Consider the following 24,162-nt stretch of genomic DNA (forward strand, 5'->3'; position numbering starts at 1 on the left):
CAAATATAGCCAACTGATTAAAGATCACACTACTGAAATATATTTTTAAAACCTGCAACTTTTCTCATTAAAGTGGAATAAAACTTAATTTGCTTAAACTATTGTTGATTTCACTTAGAGTCCTAAAAAACATACCCATTTTAAAATGAATGCAAATTGATGCATCCTTCATATACACAGCTGTCAAGATGCACTATTTTTTTATTGTTGAAGTAAAATGATGTTTTCACATTTGCTTGTGTACCAGGGAAGGAAAGCTTAATGCATTAAGAATAATCTTCTTTCCACAACTATTTGCTTTTTAATAGACAGTCACACCTTTGACTACTTTCTAAATGCTCAATTCTAGTTAATGGCCCTAGTAACACAATTAAATAATGTATTCACAAAGTGACATCATTTTCCACATTTTATTTTGTTTAAATGAATAAATATTTCCTACAAACAGCTAAACCCCAATATTTTTCTGGTTTTCACTTCACAAGGAACTTGTACAAGAGTATTTGTTGGCTAAATACTCTCTCAATGTTCTTACCTGACCGACAAGCAATGTCTACATCCTTCTCAAAATCAGTCTGTAACAAGAAACAGTGAAACAGAACAGCCATTAATAATTCAAAAATAAACCACAATACCTTTTTGCCAACTAGCACTTCCAAAATGTCCTACTTACAGGGCCATAAGCCATTAAAAATGGTTTCTTGTTGCTGAGGTGAAGTGTATTGTTTTACAACAGAAGAGCTTTATAAAGTTTCCTAAAGTATAACTGGGTGGTTTTCAAAGCATGCTGCCTGACCAGAAAAAAATAAAATAAAATAGGTGGAAGTAGAGTATATAATTTTAATAAAATGATACCGTGTATAGTTTTTAAGGTATATGGAAGAATAACTTCTACATCTCACCAAAAGATCTTCTTTAAGGAAGATTTTCATGGTAATGTTATGAAAAAAAGTATGAAAAATAGCCTGCAATACAAATTACTGTGAATAAGTGTAATTCAAATAGTCCATCCTGTTTGAAATGTCTTTAATTTGTGTAAATGAAGTGCTTATGTTATGAAAAATTCTGTCATTTCTTTCTATTAATCTAGTCATATAAAACTTTTGTACTCCCTGAAAACGACTACTATTTATTTCATTATTCAAAAATTAATTGTGAGAATAAGGAATAATTTTAACAGTTCAAAAACAAAGCACACTTTTACTAGTTAGACAAAACTATTCTGTTAGAGAATTTATTTACTTTTTCTTTTAATTTTCACAAGAAGTTTATTCCATGCTAAATGTTCAGCAAAACTGATCTCTTTCTTGCTTGTGAAGTCCAAACATTAAATTCTTTTTCTGATTCATCATTTGAAGGGCATCTGCTTGCTGTACCTTGCATTCTTGCTGAGCCTTGCATGTCTTTAGGGCCTGATTCTGACCCCACTATAGTCAATGACGAACTGGCGTTCAAAGTGAAGAGACCACTATGTTGTATTAATACATTACCTAATATTATTAGCAAAATTCACTATCTCTTAATTTAACACACTAAATAGATTTCCCCTGTAGAATATCTAGCACTTTCTCCTCATCTTGTTTGAGAACATTTTTCAAGACCTCAGGAAGGGAAATGCATCAGCACTCTACAGCAACACTAGAAAAAGTCACAATATATTATTAAATTCTTTTTTGTTCTCTAATTTAAGATTCTTTTGTCCTACAGAACACTGGTGGAAGATACCAAGTCACTGTGCTCCACTAAATAAACACACCAATAATTTAAAACTAGCTAAGATATTTAAGCATGCAGACGATAACCTAAACAGTCTTTTGCCTAGGTGTTAATATTTCAGCCATGCAAACTTGTCACATACAACACAGTATGTTTTTCTTTCTATTAGGAACAGTAAATTCATAGTCAAAGAAGAAAATAAAAGCTAACCATGATTTGAGCATGTCCATTAGGAAAAGAGCTTGAAGAATCTGCATTGATTGGATCCTGGCAATTTCTTAGCCGACATCTGAATGCATCTTGAACCTGTGAAAAAAATATCTTATACTGATTCTTGTGAAACATTGTAGACTCCTAGCAGAGATTAAATTAAACCATATGGAATATGATGCATGACGTTTCTTTAGCCCACTTCATAAATCAGAGGCAATAAACATAAATGGCTATTTCTGTCATTTCATACATTTGTTATACTTTGTGGCTGGTATAAATTTGTCAGTCTATCACATAGAGACCACAGAATTAGTTTTATGTATGTCCAGAATTAGCTACTAGAGAGTGATTATATGGTATTTAAGCCACATTTGTCTTGGTGATAGTATTTGGCTTTGTCTTATTCACTTTGGTAAATGTCTGATAACAAGATTAATAGACATACTGTTAACTGTTAATATTGCAAGATAAAGTGTATCTTCTTGATAAATGTATGATTCTTGAAAGACAGTTCTTTACAGTTATTGTAACCAGACAGTTATTGAAATCAGTTCTTAACAAATATTCTAATCTCCTAATTGTACTTTAAAGAATAAGTCTATTTGAAAGACAATACTGATTCCAATAATAATCTTTAGCTCCATGTACAGGGAATCTAATGCATCTCTTCTAGGAGTAAAATTCTCCAGATGAGAGAAGTATCTTCAATGTGAGCACATGAAGAAAAGTGGACTTTTTGCACATAGACAGATTTTTTAAAAGTGCAAAAGCAAGACGTGACTTGGGAAACGAGAACTTGGTTTGGTGATCCAATTTCTTGTTCAAATATAAAAAGTACTATGAATGAAATGCCTAAAAAAAACTGCATTCCATTTATTATCTGTAAAAATTACTTGATATCTTATTCAGAATAATTAAAAGGGATAAAATTTTCTCCTACTCATGGACATTTTGTGAACAGCAGAAGAGGATAATTCATCAATTGTTGCTGGTGAGGAGCAGTCCCCTTTAAATGTATCATATTCTAATGTGAGTTTTTTAGAAGCTATCACAAAAGAAAAAATGAAATGAAAAAAATTATAAATAGCAAGCATTTTATTAAAGGGCCAAACCCTTAAATGAATAGGAGTGCTTTGCAGTCTTGATAAGTGACTGCTACAGGTGGAGGGAGCAAAAATAGGGCAGAAGGAAGAATGAAGCAAGGTGGGAAGGTTTGGATTGATTTCAAAACACCAAGACTTACCACACATTGTAATTTAAAGTTTGCTGTATTGAAACTCAGATTGTGATTTTAGGTCACTGCACTTGCTTTGGTTTTCCATGTTTTTGATGTTAATTTAATTTGGCATCTCCCAGTTGCTGCAAATTTAATCCAAGTCTTCTCTCACTTTATCAATGCTAAAGTTAGGTCACACTTCAGAGTTTTATACTCTTGGATAAGCACTGGCACAGTGATTTGACAAAAAATAAAATAAAAAATGCTTCCTTCAAAGCATCCCCAGCTGTGCTAAATCTCATCTCCAGGCACATGATGCTTGACTCCAAAGCATAGTTACTTCAGAACATACTGTTTATCTCACTCCACTCTGTACAGCTGGCCTCCTAATTTTTGGGACTCTTTGTTCATGGACGTTCCTCAGTTCTAATAGGTCTAGAAATCTCAAGAACTCATGTCATATTTTCAGTGCCTTCTACTTAAAGCAGTGAATCTTGATTTTAGGATCCTCTTGAATGTGCATGTTTCTTACAATGCTTCTGAAGTGCAAGCAGCATATGATCTGAACATGTTAACAGAATGTAAAATGTAGCATTATCCAGGATACTGACATATGTTTCAATTTTTAGATGTCCTCACCCAAGTCAGAATCAAAATGGTTGAACTTTCTAAATATCAACTTGCTCTTCTAAACTGCTTGTTCAAAATTGTTGTTTGAGTGTGTAAAGACTGTGCTGTCTTTACATTTTACTTTGAAACATAATCTTGTTTTCCCTGCTGCCTTTTAACATCAAGTTACAAGATTTTCTTAGAGCCAGGCAGAGAAGGAGAGACAGATGTGATGAACGTGCGGATACCAGGGAAGTAGTTTCCTTAGCAACAGTAACCAGCTCCAAGCTTTTATAACTTACCCTTGCCCTACTCATGTACTTTTTATTTTTCTCCAGCAATTCTGAAATGTGGGCTCTAGACGCCAACGATGAATTTAATCCAAATGCTCTCTACGCTGCAGAGCACAGCTAAAGAAAAAATTACATGTGGGTTCCTCCCATCACCAGCATTAACATAAGTTAGTAAGCGTGCTTCAAATCAGCTTTAAAGCATCTTGTGTTCAAGCAGATCAGGCAAACTGTTTTGCTGAGATAGATAAGCCTCAATGCTGACCCCTCGTATCGTTCTGTGACACATCCATCACCATCTTCCAATGCCCAATTAGGTGTTGAAACAGGAAGGTGAGGAAAAAAAAAAGAACAGCTCTAGGCTCTCTGGGATAAGAAGGCAAAACGAAGCAATAATATCTAACTACTTTGCATTTTTCTTCCAAAATTTCCAAATAGTCTATGAAAGGTCTTATGCTTAAAAAGTATCATATTTTTTTTGAAGTTAGGAAATATAAGTATAGAAAGATTTAATGCCTTTCCAAAAGACACTGAATTGATGGTGGAGAGGAATAGAGAAATCACAGTCTTCTTCTTTGTACATCTCAGTTGGTAAAAATCCCTGGCTTCCTAACCCAGCTTCTGTCACAAAAGGTCTTCAATACAGTGTGTTAGAGAAAGTAACAAATACTTCCATCATTTATCTTTATGTCAATACAACTAAGAGAATAAAAAGGGGTTTTTATATATAATTGTAGAAGTCTGTCTCTTTTTGTGATGTAATGACAATAAAGGCATAGCAAAGCAGGGCTGTCCTCTTTGTTTGAATTTTATGGAGATATATTCCTCCCCAGATTTTTTTCCCCCTGACAGTCAGAATTATTGTTTTGCCTATGCCGGCATGCTATAAATATTAGATCAATCTTATTGGCTATAACTGAGATAGCTTTCTAGCTGTCATCAAGAGTGACAAATATTCTGGCGGGATTTCCTTGACAGGCACTGGCAGAGCTAAATGCTTTTGCAGACAACCAGAAGTACCAGACTGTTCTTTCAGCTAGGAGGCACCATGTGCAGTGCAAAGATGGCATTGCCCACTCTGCATGATGGCCATTCTCTTGGCCTGTACTCACCTGAGTGTCTCTGGGGCTGGAAAGCCAGACTCCAGAATCAGACTGAAACATAACTTACTGGACTTACATCTCTCTCTGTGTAGTAGACACCTGACTTTGCTGCTACAAACTGAACCAAATAAGTTTGAAATTAAAATTGATTCAAGAGCATCAACTTGAACTTCTTTGTGCTTCTTGAAGAAATTTCTATGATTTTTTTTTTCCCATATGAAAAATATCTCCTTAATTCCTCAAGTGTTTTGACCAGTTTGCAGTTTAAATCTGGAGGACTAAAGAAAATTAAATGTGTTCTGTCAAATAGAATTCAATCAGCAATATACCTCAGCTTCTTTGTCTTCCACCAACACCACTATCATAATTTTGGCTGCAGATAAACTGCTGATTAGTGAATAAGATGTCTCTGTACATTGAATTCTGCCTAAGTTGTCACGGCTGAAGAAGAAACGTTTCCTCCATTTTGACAAGGCAGAACCTTATCAAACCTTGGTGCTTTCTGGGCCTCACTGGCAAGTCTTCTCATGAGGCAATTTTATAAAAACACCACTTAAATAGATTATTTAGCTGCTTTATAAAATGTCTTTCTTCTAGAATTTCCATGTTAGAATCGCAATGTGTAACTGCTAAGACTGACTTGCTGAGCAACTTCTGTTAGTTGTTAAACAGAGTAAGGATTCTTTGCATATATACATATACATATATATATATATATATATATATATATATATATATGTATATATATATATATGTGTGTGTGTGATTTGCTAAACAAGCAGTGAACAAAATAAACCACAACTAGCTGATTTCCTACACATAAATCTAAAGAAAAGATTCCTCTAGAATCATACTTATAAGCTTTTTAACTTATAACTTTTGCATATTGCTTACATTAGAAACAGTGAGCTAAAAGTGGTTCCAGTCAAGGTATCCTATGACTTTGAAAATTGAGTTTACATATCGAAAAGACTAAGTCCACCTCAATCACCACAGTCCTACCTGTGAATATAGTCAGACAAGAATGTTTCTATGAGATGTTCAACATTATTGAAGTATTGCCTGGGAATGAAGCATTTGCAGCAAAGAGCTGCCATTAGACTAGGAAATCCATCTTTAATTCAAGGCTTAGGGAATTATTGGTAGATATCTGTTGATATTAATCTTTCATCAACAGTCAAAATACATTTTTTTCCAAATAAGCTTCTGCATTACTGCACTGATGCAAGTTTAACTACTGCTTTCTAATTTTTTAAATTTTATTTTATACTGTGCTATGCTAAGTTATATTAATAATTTTTCACAGATTTTGGGTTTTTTTGACAAAATCAATGACTGATAACCAGGTATATGTTTCAGCCTCTCTGGATCCTTACAAAAGACACATGAAAATGGAACTGCAACAGAAGGAAATGTAATTAAAAGAACAAGAAATGAATGGGGGAATAGGGGAATTTAGACTGGACATTAGAAAAAGGTTCTTTGCCTGGAGGATGGTCAGCCACTGGAACATACTTGGTCGTGGCTCCAAGCCATGGTCAGAGTTCAAGGAGTGTCTGCACAACTCTTAGTCATATGGTTTAGTTTTAGGTAGTCTAGTGAGGAGCAGGGAGTTGGACTCAATGATCCTTATGGGTCTCCTCTTACTGACAATATTCTATGACTGTGAAAGATAATGTTGTTCATACTGCTTTAGTTTTGAATTTTTCACATGCAACCTTGAGCAAAAAGCATATATTTTAAAATTAAAATTATTCCCTAGGACAGTAATTGGGATGTTGTATGCCCTTTCTGGGCTAATTAATAAATCCCAGTGGATACAAAAATTTCAGAGAGAGGAAAACCAGTATGAAACCACTCTCCTTTGTACTAAAAATCAATGAAGTGTCTTACCATTATACCAAAAGAATATATGAAATGAGTGCTTTCAGATTTACAGATGAGACTACCCTCTTTCCCAGATGTAAATCATATTGGGAAAGAAATTACTGAAGAAAATAAGGGGATTGCAAGACAGTTCTACATAAAATAGATTTTTCTTGAATATTATCTCTTATTCTGCATATATTTTTATCCTAAACAAAAGTTAAAGAAAGAAGAAAAGGTATTAAATGAGGTAAGCCCCTTCCAATATGAGAGCTGATAAACCAAGAAATACAAAAGTTCATCACTCCTAACAGAGTGATTAAATTGAGAAAGATTCAGCACAATGTAATTATTTGATAAGATAATCACATATGCATACTGTGAAGGATAGTGATATAAATCTCATGCAAAGTGGCACAATGCTGAAAGAATTGAATAAATTATGTTACTCATAATTATTTTTCATTAATATACGGAATTTCAGTGTTTAAAGGGTGTCAGTGGTGAAAAGGGACACCCCTGTGTGAGATTCCTCACTCAGCATTGAGAATAAACCTTTCTTGAAACATCTTCCTTAGTTATTTTTTAGTCCTGAGGTTTTCAAATAACTTTTGCCCATCCCAGGGAAATATGCTGGACATTATAATCTGGTTTACAGGTGTGGTAAATATCCTGAAGTTGATAAATGAATAGCACATAGGTATGCCCATGGACTAGGAACTACTCTCCAGTCCAGCTCCACCTGCTCATTTTTGATGGAGAGCCCCATTACCACAGACCTGCCAACAAAGCTTTATGCCACTGGTCTCAAACCCATCTCAATAAAATGTGGGGTTAGTTAGCAGGTTAGGCAGGTTAGAGAAGCTGTCACCAGAGCCAGATTAAAGAGCACCTGTGTAGGAGCTTTGCCATCAGATTTCAGTGGTGATGAATCCTGTGGCAGGTGGCACTGAGCTGTGAAGGGCAGGCCAGGGTACTGCCAGTCCTTGCTGTTCTCACAGCACTCATCTGTCTTCATCCTTGCTGTCTCCATAACTTTAGTATGTACCTGAGTTTGCAGATCTGAAAGGGTAGATCTTCACCAACATAACACATCATCTCCTTGTGCCCTCTTTCAGGGACAGTATAAGCTGAAAAAATGTTGTGTTTGGTCCTGTTTTAGAGAGTGTAAAAATCTATAGCTTTTGATAGGGCTTCAGAAGGGCATTCATGTTCAACTTTTCCTGTACTCGTTGGGAAAGACTAACACTTAGAAATCAACTGTACTTGGGACTGATTAAAAGACACCTTGAATTAAGTTGGTAAAGTTTTATACTGATATTTTGCACTTGGAATTAACTTATCTCCTCCCTCTCTTCCCCTTTTGCTCTTTCTCTATTTCACTTGTTCCTATACATGTCACCATAAATTATTTTTCTCTTTCTATGAAATATATTTCTGCAGAGCAAGCTGTATATAACATTAAAGAGCAGTTGAGAGATTAACAGGAGCACAGCCCTTTGGAAAACTGGGAAGCCATTTCTCACCTCCCTTCGGAGAATACAATGGACCATGACAATAACAAAGCCTTGTAATGAATCAAATACTGCAAAAAGTATCTGAAATAATATTGATCTTTTGTCTGTCATGGCCAGAACTGCAGACATCCAGGTCAGTGCTAGAAGTGGCAACACCACACAGGAGCTCCAAAGGGATGCCCTATTGAAAAAAAGAGAAAAGCAGCATATTGAAAAAAAATATTAAAAGCTCACCATTAGATAAAACATATTTAAGGATGTCACTTTATCAATTTAACTTGAAAATCATAGAAAAGAATGTAACACTTGTACTTTACATTCTACAGAATATCCTGTATTCAGTTAATAAACTCATTTGCAATTTTTAAAAAAGTATTTAAATGTGCTTAGCACTTTATTCAGTGTTAGCAAACACAGTTGTCATAATCAAACTATTGTCTCACATGCACTGTATAAGATTTGTAACAAGAAGATGTAAATGATCAGGACTAACATGGCATTACTGGCGGTGGTGGCTGACAAAGCTGTTGTTGAAACTACTCCACACTTGGCACATTTGAGCGTCAAACCGCTATGAGGCTCACTCATCTGACTGCAAACAAACAGAACACCCACAAAAAGAACAAAATATTGAATTGTCACCAAAAAACGTTGCTACTGAAATTTAGCTTTTAAATATGACGTCATGCAGAAAAAGTAAGTAGATTTATTCAAGATGAATGCTCTATATTGTTGCAAAACTGTATTTCGTACTTTACATTACTGTTAGCTTTACATGTTAATGTTATGGGGCTTAATTTCATGCAAACTCTATTTCTTCCACTTAATCTAAAAAAGGCCCCAAATGTGATCAAAAACTGCTCAGTACACTGAAATAAACATAAGCACGTGCTAGTATAGACACACAAAGTGAAATCCCTCTATTCAGACCTGATGAAAAACTGTTGCATCCAAACATGCTTGAGAAAGAGCACAGGTCACTTAAAAGAGAAGTGTGAACTATGGACCATTACAGAACATTAATAGGGAAAGAAACCTGCAAAATTTATTCAAGCCTCAAATTAGTATGTCCATACTGTATAGACAGATTTTTACAAGTGACCTGCAGGGCCCATTAATATCTGGAATGGATTTATTCATGTCATGTGAAGGTCTGAATACAGGGCTTGAAACATATGGAAACTGATGAAATAAGTATCAGTTGGTACCAAAAAAGGGTGACCTGTTTTGCCTTTTAATACAACACAGTACACAAGCATTAAACTCAAAGCATTTTGCATAGACAATTGTACCTCTGCACCTGTCAGGAGAGTTAAAGGACAAAACCTGGAATTTAAGTTTTCCATACAGCATGCAATCAGCTTCTCGAATCAACTAAAAAAATATTTTTCCTATTCCTTCTCTTTCTGCTATCAGAAATGGGAGTAACCACAGCTGAATAAGATGTGACATAGCTGACAGGAAGGATGTTTTACTTATTTCCAGCTGGAAAGTGGTCAGCATGGTGAAGATAAGTAACATTTTGGGTTTTTTTTCCCAGATATTTCAACCAACTGAACTCTTTGCTGTTGCCAAATCCAGCACTCACAAGACTTTTAACATACTGTCCAAAACAACATTGAACTCCAGTATTTTCCACTTTGAAAAACTAAATGAAGATTTTCCACTAAAAAGTGCAAAGTATATTTCACATAAAAAGGCAGTTTCTTCTGTAAGAAAACAGTGAGAACCAAGATCTTTTATAACATGATTTTGGGGTGAGAAAATAACTCAGTGAATCCACATCAGTTGGTATCAATTAAAAATATAGATTAAAGAATGAACTAGAAAAATGCCTTGGGTAAGTATGAACTAAGCTTGTGAAAGTACTTTCTGTCTTTCCCTTGCAGTGCTTCAGCATTATTAGACTGGATTATTCTCTTTACCTCTACAAAACTGCTCTGGATCTTGAAAATAATAATAGAACTTAATGTGTGTATAAACCAAATGTAAATTTTCAGCCTGGGTATTTGCATACGCTTCGTCTTTTAGCAGGATAAGGATTGAGGTTGTGATTGAGATTCATCAACATATTTTTTCCCACTTGCTGATTCTCCATATGCTTATTAAGGTGATAAAAAGCATTTGGAGTTAGTATATTTTGCCCCATTCACTTGTTTTAAATCCTAGGACTGAACTTTTGACTGAACTTTTGACAAATATAAGTTCAGTGTTTGCCAGGAAGAATGAAGTTGCCTTCCTGAGAATGGCTGGCAAAAGATACTTGAGGAATGAGTGACAATCACTTTTCTAGAGGGGATCAAATGATGAACCAATTTCTATGCCCCAAAGAATGACTCAAGAGATGTCATCTGCCAAGTAGTATCAAGGAATGCTGTTGGTAAGCCACCATCTCATAATATCACACAAGTTAAGATTGTTTCTCATTAGGGTATCTACATCTTTTCCCAAAATAGCTGGTTTATTTCTAACAGAACAATCTATGATTCTTTATCCATTTATTTTAAAGATAGATTATTTTAAAATAAAATCTTTCTTTACTAATTTGCACAATTAGAAAACAAGCTATTTGTTTCATCAAGAAAATAAAGTATAAGCAAATAGATTTCTATAGCCTACAACTGAGTAGCTTGAGGAAGAAAAACAAAACCAAAAGCAGTTAAATCTAAGTTTGAATATCTCTACAAAACTTACAAAGCCAAACCTGTGGCTGTTCCAGCTCCTTATATCACTGAATGTAGAGCATATGTGAATTTGAATTGGTGATTACTAAGTCATTGCTACTTTTGAAATAATTTGGGTAGTTTTATAATAGTCTAGATTTCACTAGTGTTATTACAAAGTTCAGAATGTTGATGGAGCAATGTAGACAAAAGTAAGGTTATGAAATTAATACTTTCTAATGAAAACAGATGAAAACAGAAGAAATAAAAATACAGGGTTCGGTACATGTTTGTCAAAATGATGGTGGAAGAACTGAAAAGCAGAAATACTTGATTGCATTAACATGAAATGCAAATCACACCAGCTAAAGTATTTATTATAAGTGTACTCATCAAACTTATTAGGAATGCTACTGTTAGTTACGTGTAATAATGTAATTTTAAAATAATTAAAAGTGAATCTGCAATAACTTTGCCCATAGCAGTAATACACATAAAATGAAAATACCATCATTTATCATTTTTAAAAACTCAGATATTGATGGAGTTAAGCCACAACCTGGCCCAAAGTACAATACTAGAAAATACAACTGTAAAAAATAATTATTCAAAGTTTAAATACACTTTCATAAGCATTGGGAAGGTGATGATGCAGTTGTGAAATACTTTTCTCCAATATGCAATGAATATAGGTTTGTTGCTGCAGTACTTCCTTGTCACCCACTCTAGAACAGTTTCTGATACCACCACTGTCATAATCTTTTCTTCTCTTGATAAGAAAATTTTTTTGTGTAAATACAAGTAAATAATCAATAAGACACATTTATCTTTTTTTTTTCTTTTTTAACTCTTTAACTATGAGAATTTTTTTACTATGATGTTATTTTACACTAATTTAGAAAATACACATAGGTAGATGTTATGTAGATGCAACAACAAAGGCAAATTCTTAATGTAGTCAAAATGGCAGAATAACATTGACCTATGTAAGGGGTATATTGCTGTAAAATACATGTTATAACTATTAAAACAAACGAATAACATTTCTTGCCATAGTAATTATATTTGACAGCTAGACAAAAATAATCAGTTCCTTCAGTACACACAGTTCACAAAACTGTTATCCTAACTGCAACAGCTTTACAAATGAAAGCATCTTGTGACCTCTGCTCAGATTTGTAAATCCTCATTCTTATTAACTTAATACTGTTGTACCTGTGTTTTGTTATATTTAGCTTTTTTAGTTGCATTCCCTCAGGATAATGCAACAGCAGCTTTTGAGATTATTGGAATCTGTTAGAAACACTGTTACACTGACATAAAAGTTCATAGCACAATCAAAAGAATTTTTGTTGAAAATCTGTAATTGAAAACTGGTGATAAAATTTTAATATGCTTTAAAATAACCCAGTTGTTGCTTACCCCGCTCTGTGTTTGAGTTTTTTATCTAGGATTCCATCTCTGGAAACAAGTTTATTAAATACCAAAATGCCAATCACCATGTTGACCTGTCAAACAGAAAACAAACAGTTGATCTTTCAGTGCCTAAAATAAAATATTGTATCCTGGCTCTCTTGTATTACAGGCCAGCAAAATGCCTCCTCTTACATTTCTGAGCATTAATGTAGCAATGTCCCTGAACACATCAAAAGGTTGTAACAAAAAGGTGACATAATCACACACACTGCAACAGGCTCGTTTTGGGACCTTGAATTACGCTTGGTATCAAACTGTATATGTGTACATGTCTGATGGCCAGAAGCTTGAGTAATATAACTTTAATGTTTTGTCAGTTTTAATTGCACCGATATATATCGTATTCCAGGAAAACTGCTGCAATTTGAGTTCCCTGCACAGGGAAGAGCATAGTTCCTTTTTAAACATTTATGGCCCATGTGGGTGTTCCCACTTATGCAGAACCTGCCTGTGGTTTTCCATATCTTCCTGTACCTAAATCACTATATCATTCACCAAAATGCCAGTTTTGAGCCTTGTTTGGCTGCAATTTACTATTTTTGTGGACCAGATAAATTCCTGGGATGTCTGTTTAGCCCCACTAAAGTAAAAGGTGTTATGATCACAAACATGGGTTAAAGATCTAACCTAAAAAAGATTTAAATGTTAAAGCTGTCAGACTTTGGCACTTAATGGACATATTAATGGCATTTAATGGACAACTTAATGACTGTTATTATCCATTTGTATTATTGAACTGAACTCTATTAACCTGTCTCTGCATGGCCCTGCAAATAGGTAACACCAATTTTTGAATCTATTAATGTTCCTTTTTTTCTATTTATTAAAGAAGGAAAATCCTTTTTTCCTGTCAAACTGGTTTTTCAAAACCTGTGCCAAAATATCTAATTGTTGCTAGTCTGCCCTGCCAATTCTTTTTCAACTTTATTTTCAGCATTAACATTTTTCAGCTGGTGTTATATAATTCTTTGGCTTCACACACTTAGGCTGAAGTGGCTGCATGGAACAGCTCCTTTCCACAGCTACCAGCTAATGGTAGGGCAAACTGCAACTGTGAACTTCCAACATCTCTGAACAAAGACTTGCCAATTAAACAGAGAACATACAGTTACTTCCATGTGAAAATTATAACTGGCTTTTTGTAAACATCCTTGGCTCCTCTACCATGACAGGGACTGTGAGTTGTACAAAAGGATCCTGGCTTGACTCCAGGCGATGATGAGACAAACTCTATGGGAGTAGTAAACATCCATTTCAGGAAAATTCACGTAGATGAATAGCTTTATCTTTGATGACTAATAAGACTGATTCTCTTTTACAAGAGAAAACCAGAAATAACCAGTGCTGATAGAGTTATCACAGTATAAAATTTCTGGAGTGGGAAGAGGAATTAGATTCAAAATCTGTAAGGGAAAAATGCTAAATAAATTGTTGTAAAAAATCCATACAGACTGGAGAGCAGATGTCTGATAGCCGATGGCACAGGTAGGATGTAATTCATCTTACCCTGAAGTAGACAGCTGAAATACTTCTGATGATTTGATCTCTAAAAGTATGTATTTTTCTTCACTGACAATGAAATATGGCTGGGATAACTGACTTAGATGCCGAAATCTACATTGCAGATAGCTACAATTAGGCAGAAATGAATCCTACACCTAAATGCATGTCCAGAGATGTGGAAGATCAATACACAAATGAATAACATTTCCCAGCTATGAAAATTTTTTCTTTGCCTTCAAATACAGTAGCCATGGAGAACTTGCTGGCAGGTTCCACTCCTTCTGTTGCTTTTGCTGGCACAGCAATCCACTGCCAAGCAGCACTCTATCAAGACTGTCACTGACTTTCACAAGGCAGTGACAATTGCGTAGATGCTGCTGATAATAACTCAGTGATGCCTGTAACAAGTTTTCTGTGCCACTAATCAGTACATTATTCTTTCACAGCTTACTGTGTAAACATGGAGAGATAATTGGTACAAAGAAGTGATATAATCAAATGAATCATGCATTCAAAATACTGAAGGTGTGTTAAACAGCAATGATCTCAGTATTTACAGCAAAATGCAATGTTGATGTATATCTAAGCTTTCTAATGGATATAGCACTTTCTATCATTTCATACAAAGATAGTGGGAATTAGATTAATGTTTACCAAGACAACAGCAGCTGCAGGTCCAACGAAAGCATAAAGTAGCCCTCCTTCCAGAGACAGCCAGCAGCTGGAAAGAACATTAGAGAAGAACTAACACAAATTAAAAATAAGCATAACACACTGTCAAGAGAGCATTAATAATTAATACAGCATATTTTTCTGATGTATGAGATTCATATGCACACACAAAAAAGAACTGCTTTGTTGATATGAAGAAGTAGAGATAGTGAAAGACAGAAGTGAAAGATATTTCCATTACCAGTGGTTAACATTTCAAAGTCTTTAACATGAGTTACACATAAACTGAAATGACCAAAACGTATAAAGACCAAAACAGAAAGTAAGTTTGCAAAAATTTATTGAATCTCTAGTCATGTATGATGAGTTAACTGAACAGGCCTTGCCAAATAGGCATCTAGAAACATTTCTAGCTTACTATATCTGATAGTTCTATACTTAAAAGTGATGAAATGGTCAAGCACCTGTAATATGGAACTTCAGAAAAAAACAGGTTTCTACATATCCTGTCATTTAATAATTGTTATTAGAACTACACCTTAAAGACAATATGTCCATTAGAGAAAAATCATATATGATATATGATCTGTTCTGTATTCCTTCTAATATTTTGCAAACAATTTAAATGTATATTTTAAAGCATCTGAAAACTGTATTTTCTGGAGACCTCCTAATCTCAAAGAATTTGTCATTCTGCATCAGAGATTTCACTAAAAACCATCAGATTTCCAAACACAGAGCACTTACAGAATCAAATTCTAAATATTTGATATACTATGATGTAAAACTTTTCAAATCTGCAAAAGAACAGGAGCTACACACACTGAAGTAAATGCAGCTGTGCTATTTTCCCAGTGATTACACATTCAAAGAACAGCATGTTTATTTGAATGCATGATCACACCTACATATGAGGAAACTAGCACATACATTCAAATAATTTACTTGGATTTCATATCCAGAAACGTTCACATCAGAATCACACATATCTTCTTTATTTTCCATCAGTGCTTTTGTACGTTCCAAAACCAAGTAAAATAACTGCAGGCACACCATAATATTAATGGTCTGTTATGGCTGGTATTCTCACTGCAAGGAACAAAAGCATTTTCCATTGCAATGAAGCCATGTGAAAACTGTCACATGAATGCAACAGCACCAGTGTGCTAAATTCTGGAATGATAAAAGGATGCAAATAGTTCCTATCTGCTTCACAGTTAAAAAGGTAGTACATGCCAAGCTATTTTACATCCTACTTCAAAAACCACCTACAACACTAATGTTGAATTTATTTTTGCAATGGCAAAGAAAAATGCTTTCAAATTTTTCTGCAGTTTTTCCTACTGTTTTTTCAAAAGCTAGGTTATTATTATCAGTCTGGGAACACAGACTTCTGAGAGGGGGAAGTGCATTCACAGAGCACTTCCTTACCAGTATGAACTTTCAAACTTAGTGAAGATGACCACTTAGAGTAATTAGGACTTGTAATAAAAATTTTCATGTTAATGGGAGACAGAAACAGCAGTTCATAAAAATAGTTGTTGATGTATTGGAGTTTGAAAATAACTTCAGTTACCTGTGCTGAAAAAAGGGTCCTAAATAAAAAATAAAAGTTTCTTTCACAAAACACTTTGAGATAAAGGAAAAATGTTTCCCTCTATTTTCCATATTATCAAGTAAAATGGCTGTTCAAAAGTGATTTCTGCTAGGAGGCAGAGCTGGAAAAAAATGTAGAGGTTGTCCTTTTTTTCACTTAACCTCATTTTTACACAATCTGAATTTTCAACAGTCTGGATTTTCACCAGTGTGTGACATCATTATTGTAATATATTTAACATTTCCTAGCTGATGACTTAAAATAAATTTTCCTCCATCTTCTTCTGTTGAAGACTGACTGCAGACAGATTTTCAGGTGCCTTCCTACACCACGAGGCAATTCCTGTTGATTTTTTACTAGTTTTCCTTCTCCTCTTTCTTTGCTCTGATAGTTTCCCCCCATGTTTTATAGTTGTTTTTATTTTGTTCTCATGTTCTCTTCTTTCTCCCTGATGTGCACATAGCAGAAAGTCATATAAATTGATTAGTGTTAAGAGCAGCCACTGGTGGCTTTATGGGACCATGTTACATGATCATAAAATTCTGCCGAGTGATGAAGCATCTGTACACTTGCTCCTGTGTCCTGTGCATTTTGTGAGATGCTTGATACTCTCCAGGAGATTGGTTCCTTTTAAGAGAGCATGGCAAGAGTATGACTATGATAGAATTTTGATTTTTGCTGCTACAATAAATTCCTGGAATTTATCTCCACTGTATGTTAACATGAGCAGTTCATGCAGGTTTATTAACTGTAAGTTTTAGTAGTGATGCTTTCCTAGCTGTGAGTGTCTGAAAAGAGATAGCAACAATATTTAGTAGATTAAAGGCAGGAAAAAGCTATTTAGCTTTCAGACACATTACTCTTTTCCAGATAACCTGAAATATCTAAAAGCTTGTCTCTGTGGGTTTTTTAATTATTTTTAGGAAATCCCTTCAGCCTCTATCTCTATCCCTATATCTCTATCCCTGCAAGTGTCTGGGTGAAATATTTTTCTTATGCAGTTTAAAAAATACAGAAATGTAACTGTCTAATAATTAGGACTCAGAAAAAAAGACAGAAATCAGAGACTGATGATCACAGAAATGGCTCCAGTGTGAACAATTCAAGCACTTTCATCATACATACAACATAGAGAAATGAGAGGTGCTGCAAAGATTCTTGGACCTTCTCCTTTTCCATGAATCTCTTCATGTGTGGGACTATGGAACTGGAATAAATTCCTTAATTTTCACTTTTAATGTTCTAAAAATGAGCATCTTCAAGAGCATGAATAATTTGCAACAGGGTGTGTTTCTGATAGCAGCATGTGTGTAACTGACTGCAACCAATTAGGCAAAATATAGTGCAAGCAATTAAAAAACTTACACAAGTGCTTTAGTTATGGTAGGAGGAGCAGGACAGGAGCTCTGCTTTTACACTGTCCGACAGCTGTCATAAGACAAAATTCTTTGCTGCCTTCTGGAGTGGGACAGCACATCAGCTGGTGATGGAGGAGGAATCTCCATTCCTTGTCTTCACTGTTTTCCTTATGTAACTCTGATGTCAAATGCCAAGAAAATATATTTGCAAATAAGATGAAAAAGTTGAATTATGGTTCTATTTGTCCCTTGTACGCCTTCATTTGATCTTTTCTCCCATAGTACCATGTCAGCTGGATTTGGATCCTGGGAGAAGAGCTGTTACATGTACAGAGACCTGCTCTTTTTTACTTTCCAGGTTGCTCTTAATGAATGATTTGTTGCTTTGTCTGAATATTTCAGAATATCCTCTTTTAAAAATGCATTCAGCCCAGGAAGGAAGCAGGAAGAAATGTTAACTAAAGCAAGTACTCACACATGAATGATTTCAGTAGAGCAAATGTAATGGGATTAATCCTGCAAGGGACAGAGCTACATCCCCAATGGGGGTCTGGACATCCTTATTTAGTGATTTGTAATTCTCACAGCCTAAATGGTTTTCCAGTTGAGGTTCAAGGACTAAATAATAATAAAAAAAAAAAGCCAGCAAGATGAAAAAATAATTCAGAGGAGTAGGTTCTCAATATAACACTCAAAAGGGGACTAAGACCACTGTTGCACTTGCCAGCTCTAAGTGTAATTAAGCATTTCAGTTACATAAGACATTCCTCATTAAAAAACTCAAGATGGATGTTGTCACAGTTTATAACTACAGAGCTTAGTGGTTGGAGCCAGAACTCAGGAGGAGGTTTGGTTTTGTATTCTTACCCACCCAGAGCTGGAGTGCCAAGATGATGACACATACAGGGAAGGGGGGGGGAATCCTGATCTCAATGATGATGCTAAAGAGAATAATTAAATATTCATTGAAGTGAAGACTTGACCTTACTCATCCACATCACTGATGAATGCCCTCATTACCAGTCTACAGAGTCATATTTCCTCTTTCTGTCCAGATGCATACTTAATTTCTTAGGCAATGTGAGGAGAGCTCCAAACAGGCTGACCAAAGGAAGCACACTCTTGCATAGATAATGGTGGCTGGAGTGCTCCACTGGCAGGAGGAAGGCTCAGCTCCTTCTTCATCAGAACATTGAAGGGCAGCCTCTCTGAGGAGTCAATTTTCCAAGGTGCTAAATACACACTGGAACCAGCCAGGTGGCTAAACTGGTACTCTATTAGTTGAATGTAAATGAAGCACACAGATTTCCTCCTTTCTGTCTCTCAAATACAGCTCAGTCCAGGAAATGGACTGGATCAGGGTGTCCAGGAGAGAGGGGATGGATGGGAGAACTGTTTTGAGACATTTGAAGGGCTTTGGCTCCAAGTTGCTCAGGGGCATTAAACTCGAGGTACCTGCTTGGTGTGCAGACACCTGAGTGCCAAAGAGGCTCTTAAAGGTACAGTTTTGGACAAGTTTAAAGGTTGGCAGAGGTTACCCAGAACATTTAAGATTCTCTTTTTTAAATCTATATAAATGTTAGCTGTTTACATGGACCTAATGCTCAGTGCTTCTTACAAGCTTGCTATTTCAAAATCTCAAATGAAATATGGGATTCCTGGCGCTCTGCTGAGCTCAGTCCAAGACTGGCATGCTGTTTTTGTTCTTATGTGGATCACTCAGTGATTCTCAGTGCAATGCCAGGTGTGAATGGATAGCTGTAGAGCGTGCTATGCAGTTCCTGATGGGTATGACAATCTTGGTCAATAAAAACATAGTTTATCATTTCAGATTGACTTACTAGTGAGCTGTTCCATATCCTTTTGTCTTGGTGAAGCCTATTGATATTGCAACCACTAATGCTGGCAGTCCTGAAAAAAAACCAAAACAACAATAATCAGTAGATGCTGAGTAAAATATTGCTGTTCTGCCTGGACAAAAATGACAGGGCAAGCTAATGCAAAATGGGCAATTTTACATGGAATGAATTATTTAATGAAGCACATTGCTGTTGTAGGGTTTGTTTTTCTAAAGCTCTGGCAGGGAGGAGGACACTGTTTTCTGCCCACGGTGTACTGCTTTGATGTAGCTAAATTACTGATACATTTGACAGGTCTTAGCTTGAAAGGGGTTTCATGAATATTCAGCGAATGTTTCTTTCTTGTTTTATTTTGATTTCTTGATATTACACTACCTTGCTGAAAATCTTCTAAAATTTTCTTAAAACATATTTAGAAAAGAATGCTACATTATACACCAGCATACCATGAGCTTGAGATACAGTGGAAAGGCTTCTAACCTAGTTTTCCTTTTAGTAACATGCTGTCTACTATTTTTCAGTTTTACTGAAGAAAATGATTATATTATTAACATTGCCACTGCATTAAATGTTTCATTCCAATGATTCTTAGGAAATTAATTTTACTGACTTACCCCATCCAAGGCACAGGAAACGCTTCCTTATGAGCCGTGTCCTAATTTTTCCAGTAACAGCCATATATGACTGCCACGCTTCTGTCAAAACCCAACAGAATGAAGCTAAGAAGAAGAAGTGTAAAAATGCGGTGGTTGTGGTGCAGATGCCCTGCAGGGAGCAAAGAGAAGCTCATGCTGAATATTAGGGACACTCATTTCTGTTTTCAAGTCAAAGAGTTGTCATATTCTATCATTTTGACCTTTATCCTTAGCATCAACTCTCCCTTTTCTCCCTTTATGATGTGGTGGCCACAAAGAGCAAGAGAAAGAGAGAGAAATGTTGATGGGGATTAGGCAGAAGAGGTTTTGACTTGTTTTCTTAAACACTGAGTGTTCTGAGCAGGGACAAAAAAACAAAATAAGTCATGCCAGCAGATTTTTCTCTACACATTTACTTTCACCAGGGACCATCATAAAGCCATTCTGGTAAGCCAGTTACAAAATTACTGATTATAAAATCACATAGAGCTGAACAGAGAAAATGTGGGGATAGAAATGCTCCTAATTACCAGTTACATTTTATTTCCCTCTATGAAGAAAGACCCTGATTATAAAATTTAAAGTTGAATTTTTTATTTTTCAAATTTAAATTTTATAGAACATTAGCTTTAGATATTTTTAGGCAAGTTTAAGTCTCATAACGTTAACAATTGCCCTGGATATTGTTTTTATGGGTATCAGTCATTTGTCATCTGAAAAGTATTTTGAGCACATGCAATTGGCTTTCTTTTGTCACTGTAGCCCTTAATTAAACTTGACATTGTAGCTTGCGCAAATGAGCTTCTTGGCATAAATGATCTGTGCTCCACTGTGTTGCTTAAAATGCCAGCAGCAGGCTATAAAATGCAGTCTTCATAGTACCCCAGAACCAAGACTACACCAGTAATGTTGAGAATATCACTAGCACAATTTATCCTTAGCACAAATTAAAGTGTCAACATTATGTTAAGATTAAAAGGAAGAACAGTTCACACCCCCAACATCAATGAGGTCAACTCATGGAAAAAATGAAAGATATTACTTTATGATTATTTCTTTATGCATCATACACATCTAATAGCTACCTTATGCTTAGCCTTGTATCAAGGCTAGTCAAGAGCTTTTACTAAAATCCCAGTTGAGCAAATTATTTAGGGAGAGAATATGCACATTCCTGCTTATATATAGGTACTTGCATATATTGCTGATTCAAGGCTGATAGGAAGGATACAACATTTATGACACCCATGTATTACACCATCCATGCTTTTTAGTTCTTTTTATGCTCTCAATTACTTCCCAATATGTTTTGAGTTGAATTTTCTGTGGTGTTAATTTTCCCAGATTCTTATTTGAAATCAGTTGTGCTGGGTAATTCCAACAGTTATCTTAAATAAATAGCTGATACCAGCTGACATTAGCATTAGCTGACATCTGAACTTTCAAAAATTTATGAACTTGAAGACTCAAAATGTAATGCTCTCTTGCTTTGAATTTATAGATGTAACAAACACCTTGTCTTCAAACCCTGTATCAAATTATCTATTTAAATCTAGAGGAAAGGAGCTCTGTACAATCATATGCAAGAGAACTGCTGATAATAAAAAAAACAAACCAAGTAATGTAAACTGGAAAAAAACAACAGATCCTGAAAAGGCAGTAGGTATTCCATCCTAGGCTTTGCCATTAATTCTTATGTTTAGATGCCCCTAAGGTATATAGATTCATAAAATCTATCCAGCTGAAGTCTGACTAATAGCAGTGTTTCCTGTGCATGAAAAAAATACCCCAAACCCCACATATTTAAAATGTAAGTTCTGCACTGAAACACATAATAAATACAATAGAAAATTCATAAACTGCCTTTCTTTAACTAGCTGGTTCATATGTTATTAATTCCTATTATGCAATTCTAATTTGTTTTCCTATCAATGTTCTTGCAAAAGCTAGAAAGTTCTGTCAGAGCAAGAATTTAACAACAAAATTACTTTTGAGGAACAGTACAGAATCTTTTATGGAGGAACTGCATAGGTAAAAACATATCCTGAAAAAAGAAAAGGCGAATATACTATTTCCCTTATAAATAATGTAAATACAAACAATCCTGATCTTTTTGGTGAAAACACTGCTAACTCTTATGGTTGACTTGAGTGCCCAGTGTAGGATTTGATTAATAATTTATTCTCTATTTTGAAAAAAAGAGAAGATGACAATAATCTGAGACAAATGTGGACATGGCTACTGTGGAAGAAAGAGCTGTGATGAAAATGTTAATGATAATGTTAGGCAGAAAATGAGAAGACAGAAGCAAGTTTTATGAGAAGCGATCTGTGCTCTAGCTGCAATATATGACTGCTGATTATATCTAATTCTTGTGAGCAGCAGACAGGTCTTTAATGAACAACAATGGTAAGTCTGTACCACTGATAGAACAGTGTATTTGCATCACATGCCATCAAAAATATGCAAATCAGCCTGCAAACATCACCAAACAACCGCTGTGGGGTTGCGATGGCAGGTTCATGTGCAGGCAGTGCTTGCAGAGATCTCAGCTTCCCTCCCTGCAAGAGGAGCAGTCCTGGCAAACAAAACTGCCCCCTCCCATGCATAGCCATGGGCTCAGCACAGATATCCAATACCCCACTGGAAATCTGGCTTTTATGGACTTCCTTATTCTTCCCCTTTGATAAATAAATAAGGAAACAACGCTGTTCTGTCTGGGAAAGCAACGCATCTGGGAAGTCAATTTCCAAATAGAAACAAAAATCCATTTCCACCGAAGGTTGTTATTAAATGAGCCATTGAATATGTCTGATTTTAGAAATATACATTAGCATTTTTTCTTTCTCACCAAGTTATGAACTACTGCCAATTGCTCCTTCCTCTCCTCTTCTTCCTTGGCCAGGGACCACCACCTCCCCTCAATTTGAGCAGCAGCATCACTCAAACCTTGTGGCTCAGCACCCACAGAAAGCTGCAGTGTGTCAGCCTGCCTGCACCAAGAGATAATGGTACACATCTTCCCCATTGCTTTAGGAGGAGATGTTTCTCATTTGCTTCTAATTCTAGTTTATTAAAACTCACTGAATTAATTACCTGTGCTGAGCACCTGTCATCCTGCAACAAAATTAATTTAAATTTAATTTATTCACTATTTCTTCACGCTTCTGAAATTAAGTAAACTTTTACTCTAACCTCCCCTTCCTCCCACACCTTTTGTTCTTGGCTCTCCATATTTACTTATAAGAGAGGGGAAGGAGCTTTTCTGTCCTCAGAATGCATGGTTTCATGGACTTCAATTGAGTCTCAGGTGTTAAGCTACCTGGAATATCTAAGTAAGACCATTCATCCCTTTTTAATAAACAACATACTAATGAAAGCAAGAACACACATCAGGCAACAAATTATTTCCTTCTCTCATACTTGTAAGACACCTACTTCAAATGTGTGTACTGAAGCACAGCTGAGAAATCTAAAAAACAATGGAAATTCAAAGCTACATTTTCTAAACTTTAATATTTTTATATAATAATTACGAGTGAAGTAGAGAATACATCAATTTTTATGACCTGCAAAGTAGGTCACAAATGTAACCTCAAAATAAGAATTTCTCAACATTCTTTGAGCATTTGGCTGTTGTGTTTTGGGTTTCTTTAAAAGAACAATGGTATTTTTTAATAGAAAAATATGTGTTTGTTTGGTTTTTTTTTAATAGCAGTGTCTTCTGCTGTAGATTTTTCACACAAAGGCAAAGAGGGTTAAGTAAGAACACCTGGTTTGTTTTCTGGCCCTGAAACCAGTTCTTTTTCCTTCAACAAACTTGTTGACTCTCTCTGGATTCTGATAAACAGTATAAAAATCAAAGCTAT

General features: G+C 35.3%; 1 protein-coding gene across 6 annotated transcripts in view; it reads right to left on the reverse strand.

Annotated features, from left to right (window-relative positions):
* The window catches only part of ADGRB3 (adhesion G protein-coupled receptor B3), a 446,791-nt gene that overhangs the window by 23,082 nt on the left and 399,547 nt on the right, over positions 1-24,162 (reverse strand). For 5 of the 6 annotated variants that reach the window (XM_054514463.1, XM_036381328.2, XM_036381333.2 and 2 more), the window contains 8 exons: positions 20,273-20,423; positions 19,641-19,710; positions 14,827-14,893; positions 12,616-12,701; positions 9,024-9,122; positions 8,540-8,711; positions 1,927-2,022; positions 536-575 (listed from right to left, as the gene is read on the reverse strand). In XM_054514463.1, the coding sequence (XP_054370438.1) occupies positions 536-575; positions 1,927-2,022; positions 8,540-8,711; positions 9,024-9,122; positions 12,616-12,701; positions 14,827-14,893; positions 19,641-19,710; positions 20,273-20,423 (781 nt within the window). The remainder of the gene's footprint in view (positions 1-535; positions 576-1,926; positions 2,023-8,539; positions 8,712-9,023; positions 9,123-12,615; positions 12,702-14,826; positions 14,894-19,640; positions 19,711-20,272; positions 20,424-24,162) is intronic. The other variant, XM_036381331.2, reaches the window with a different exon arrangement.

The sequence above is a fragment of the Molothrus ater genome, chromosome 3 (genome assembly GCF_012460135.2).
Source record: "Molothrus ater isolate BHLD 08-10-18 breed brown headed cowbird chromosome 3, BPBGC_Mater_1.1, whole genome shotgun sequence".
Taxonomy (NCBI): domain Eukaryota; kingdom Metazoa; phylum Chordata; class Aves; order Passeriformes; family Icteridae; genus Molothrus; species Molothrus ater.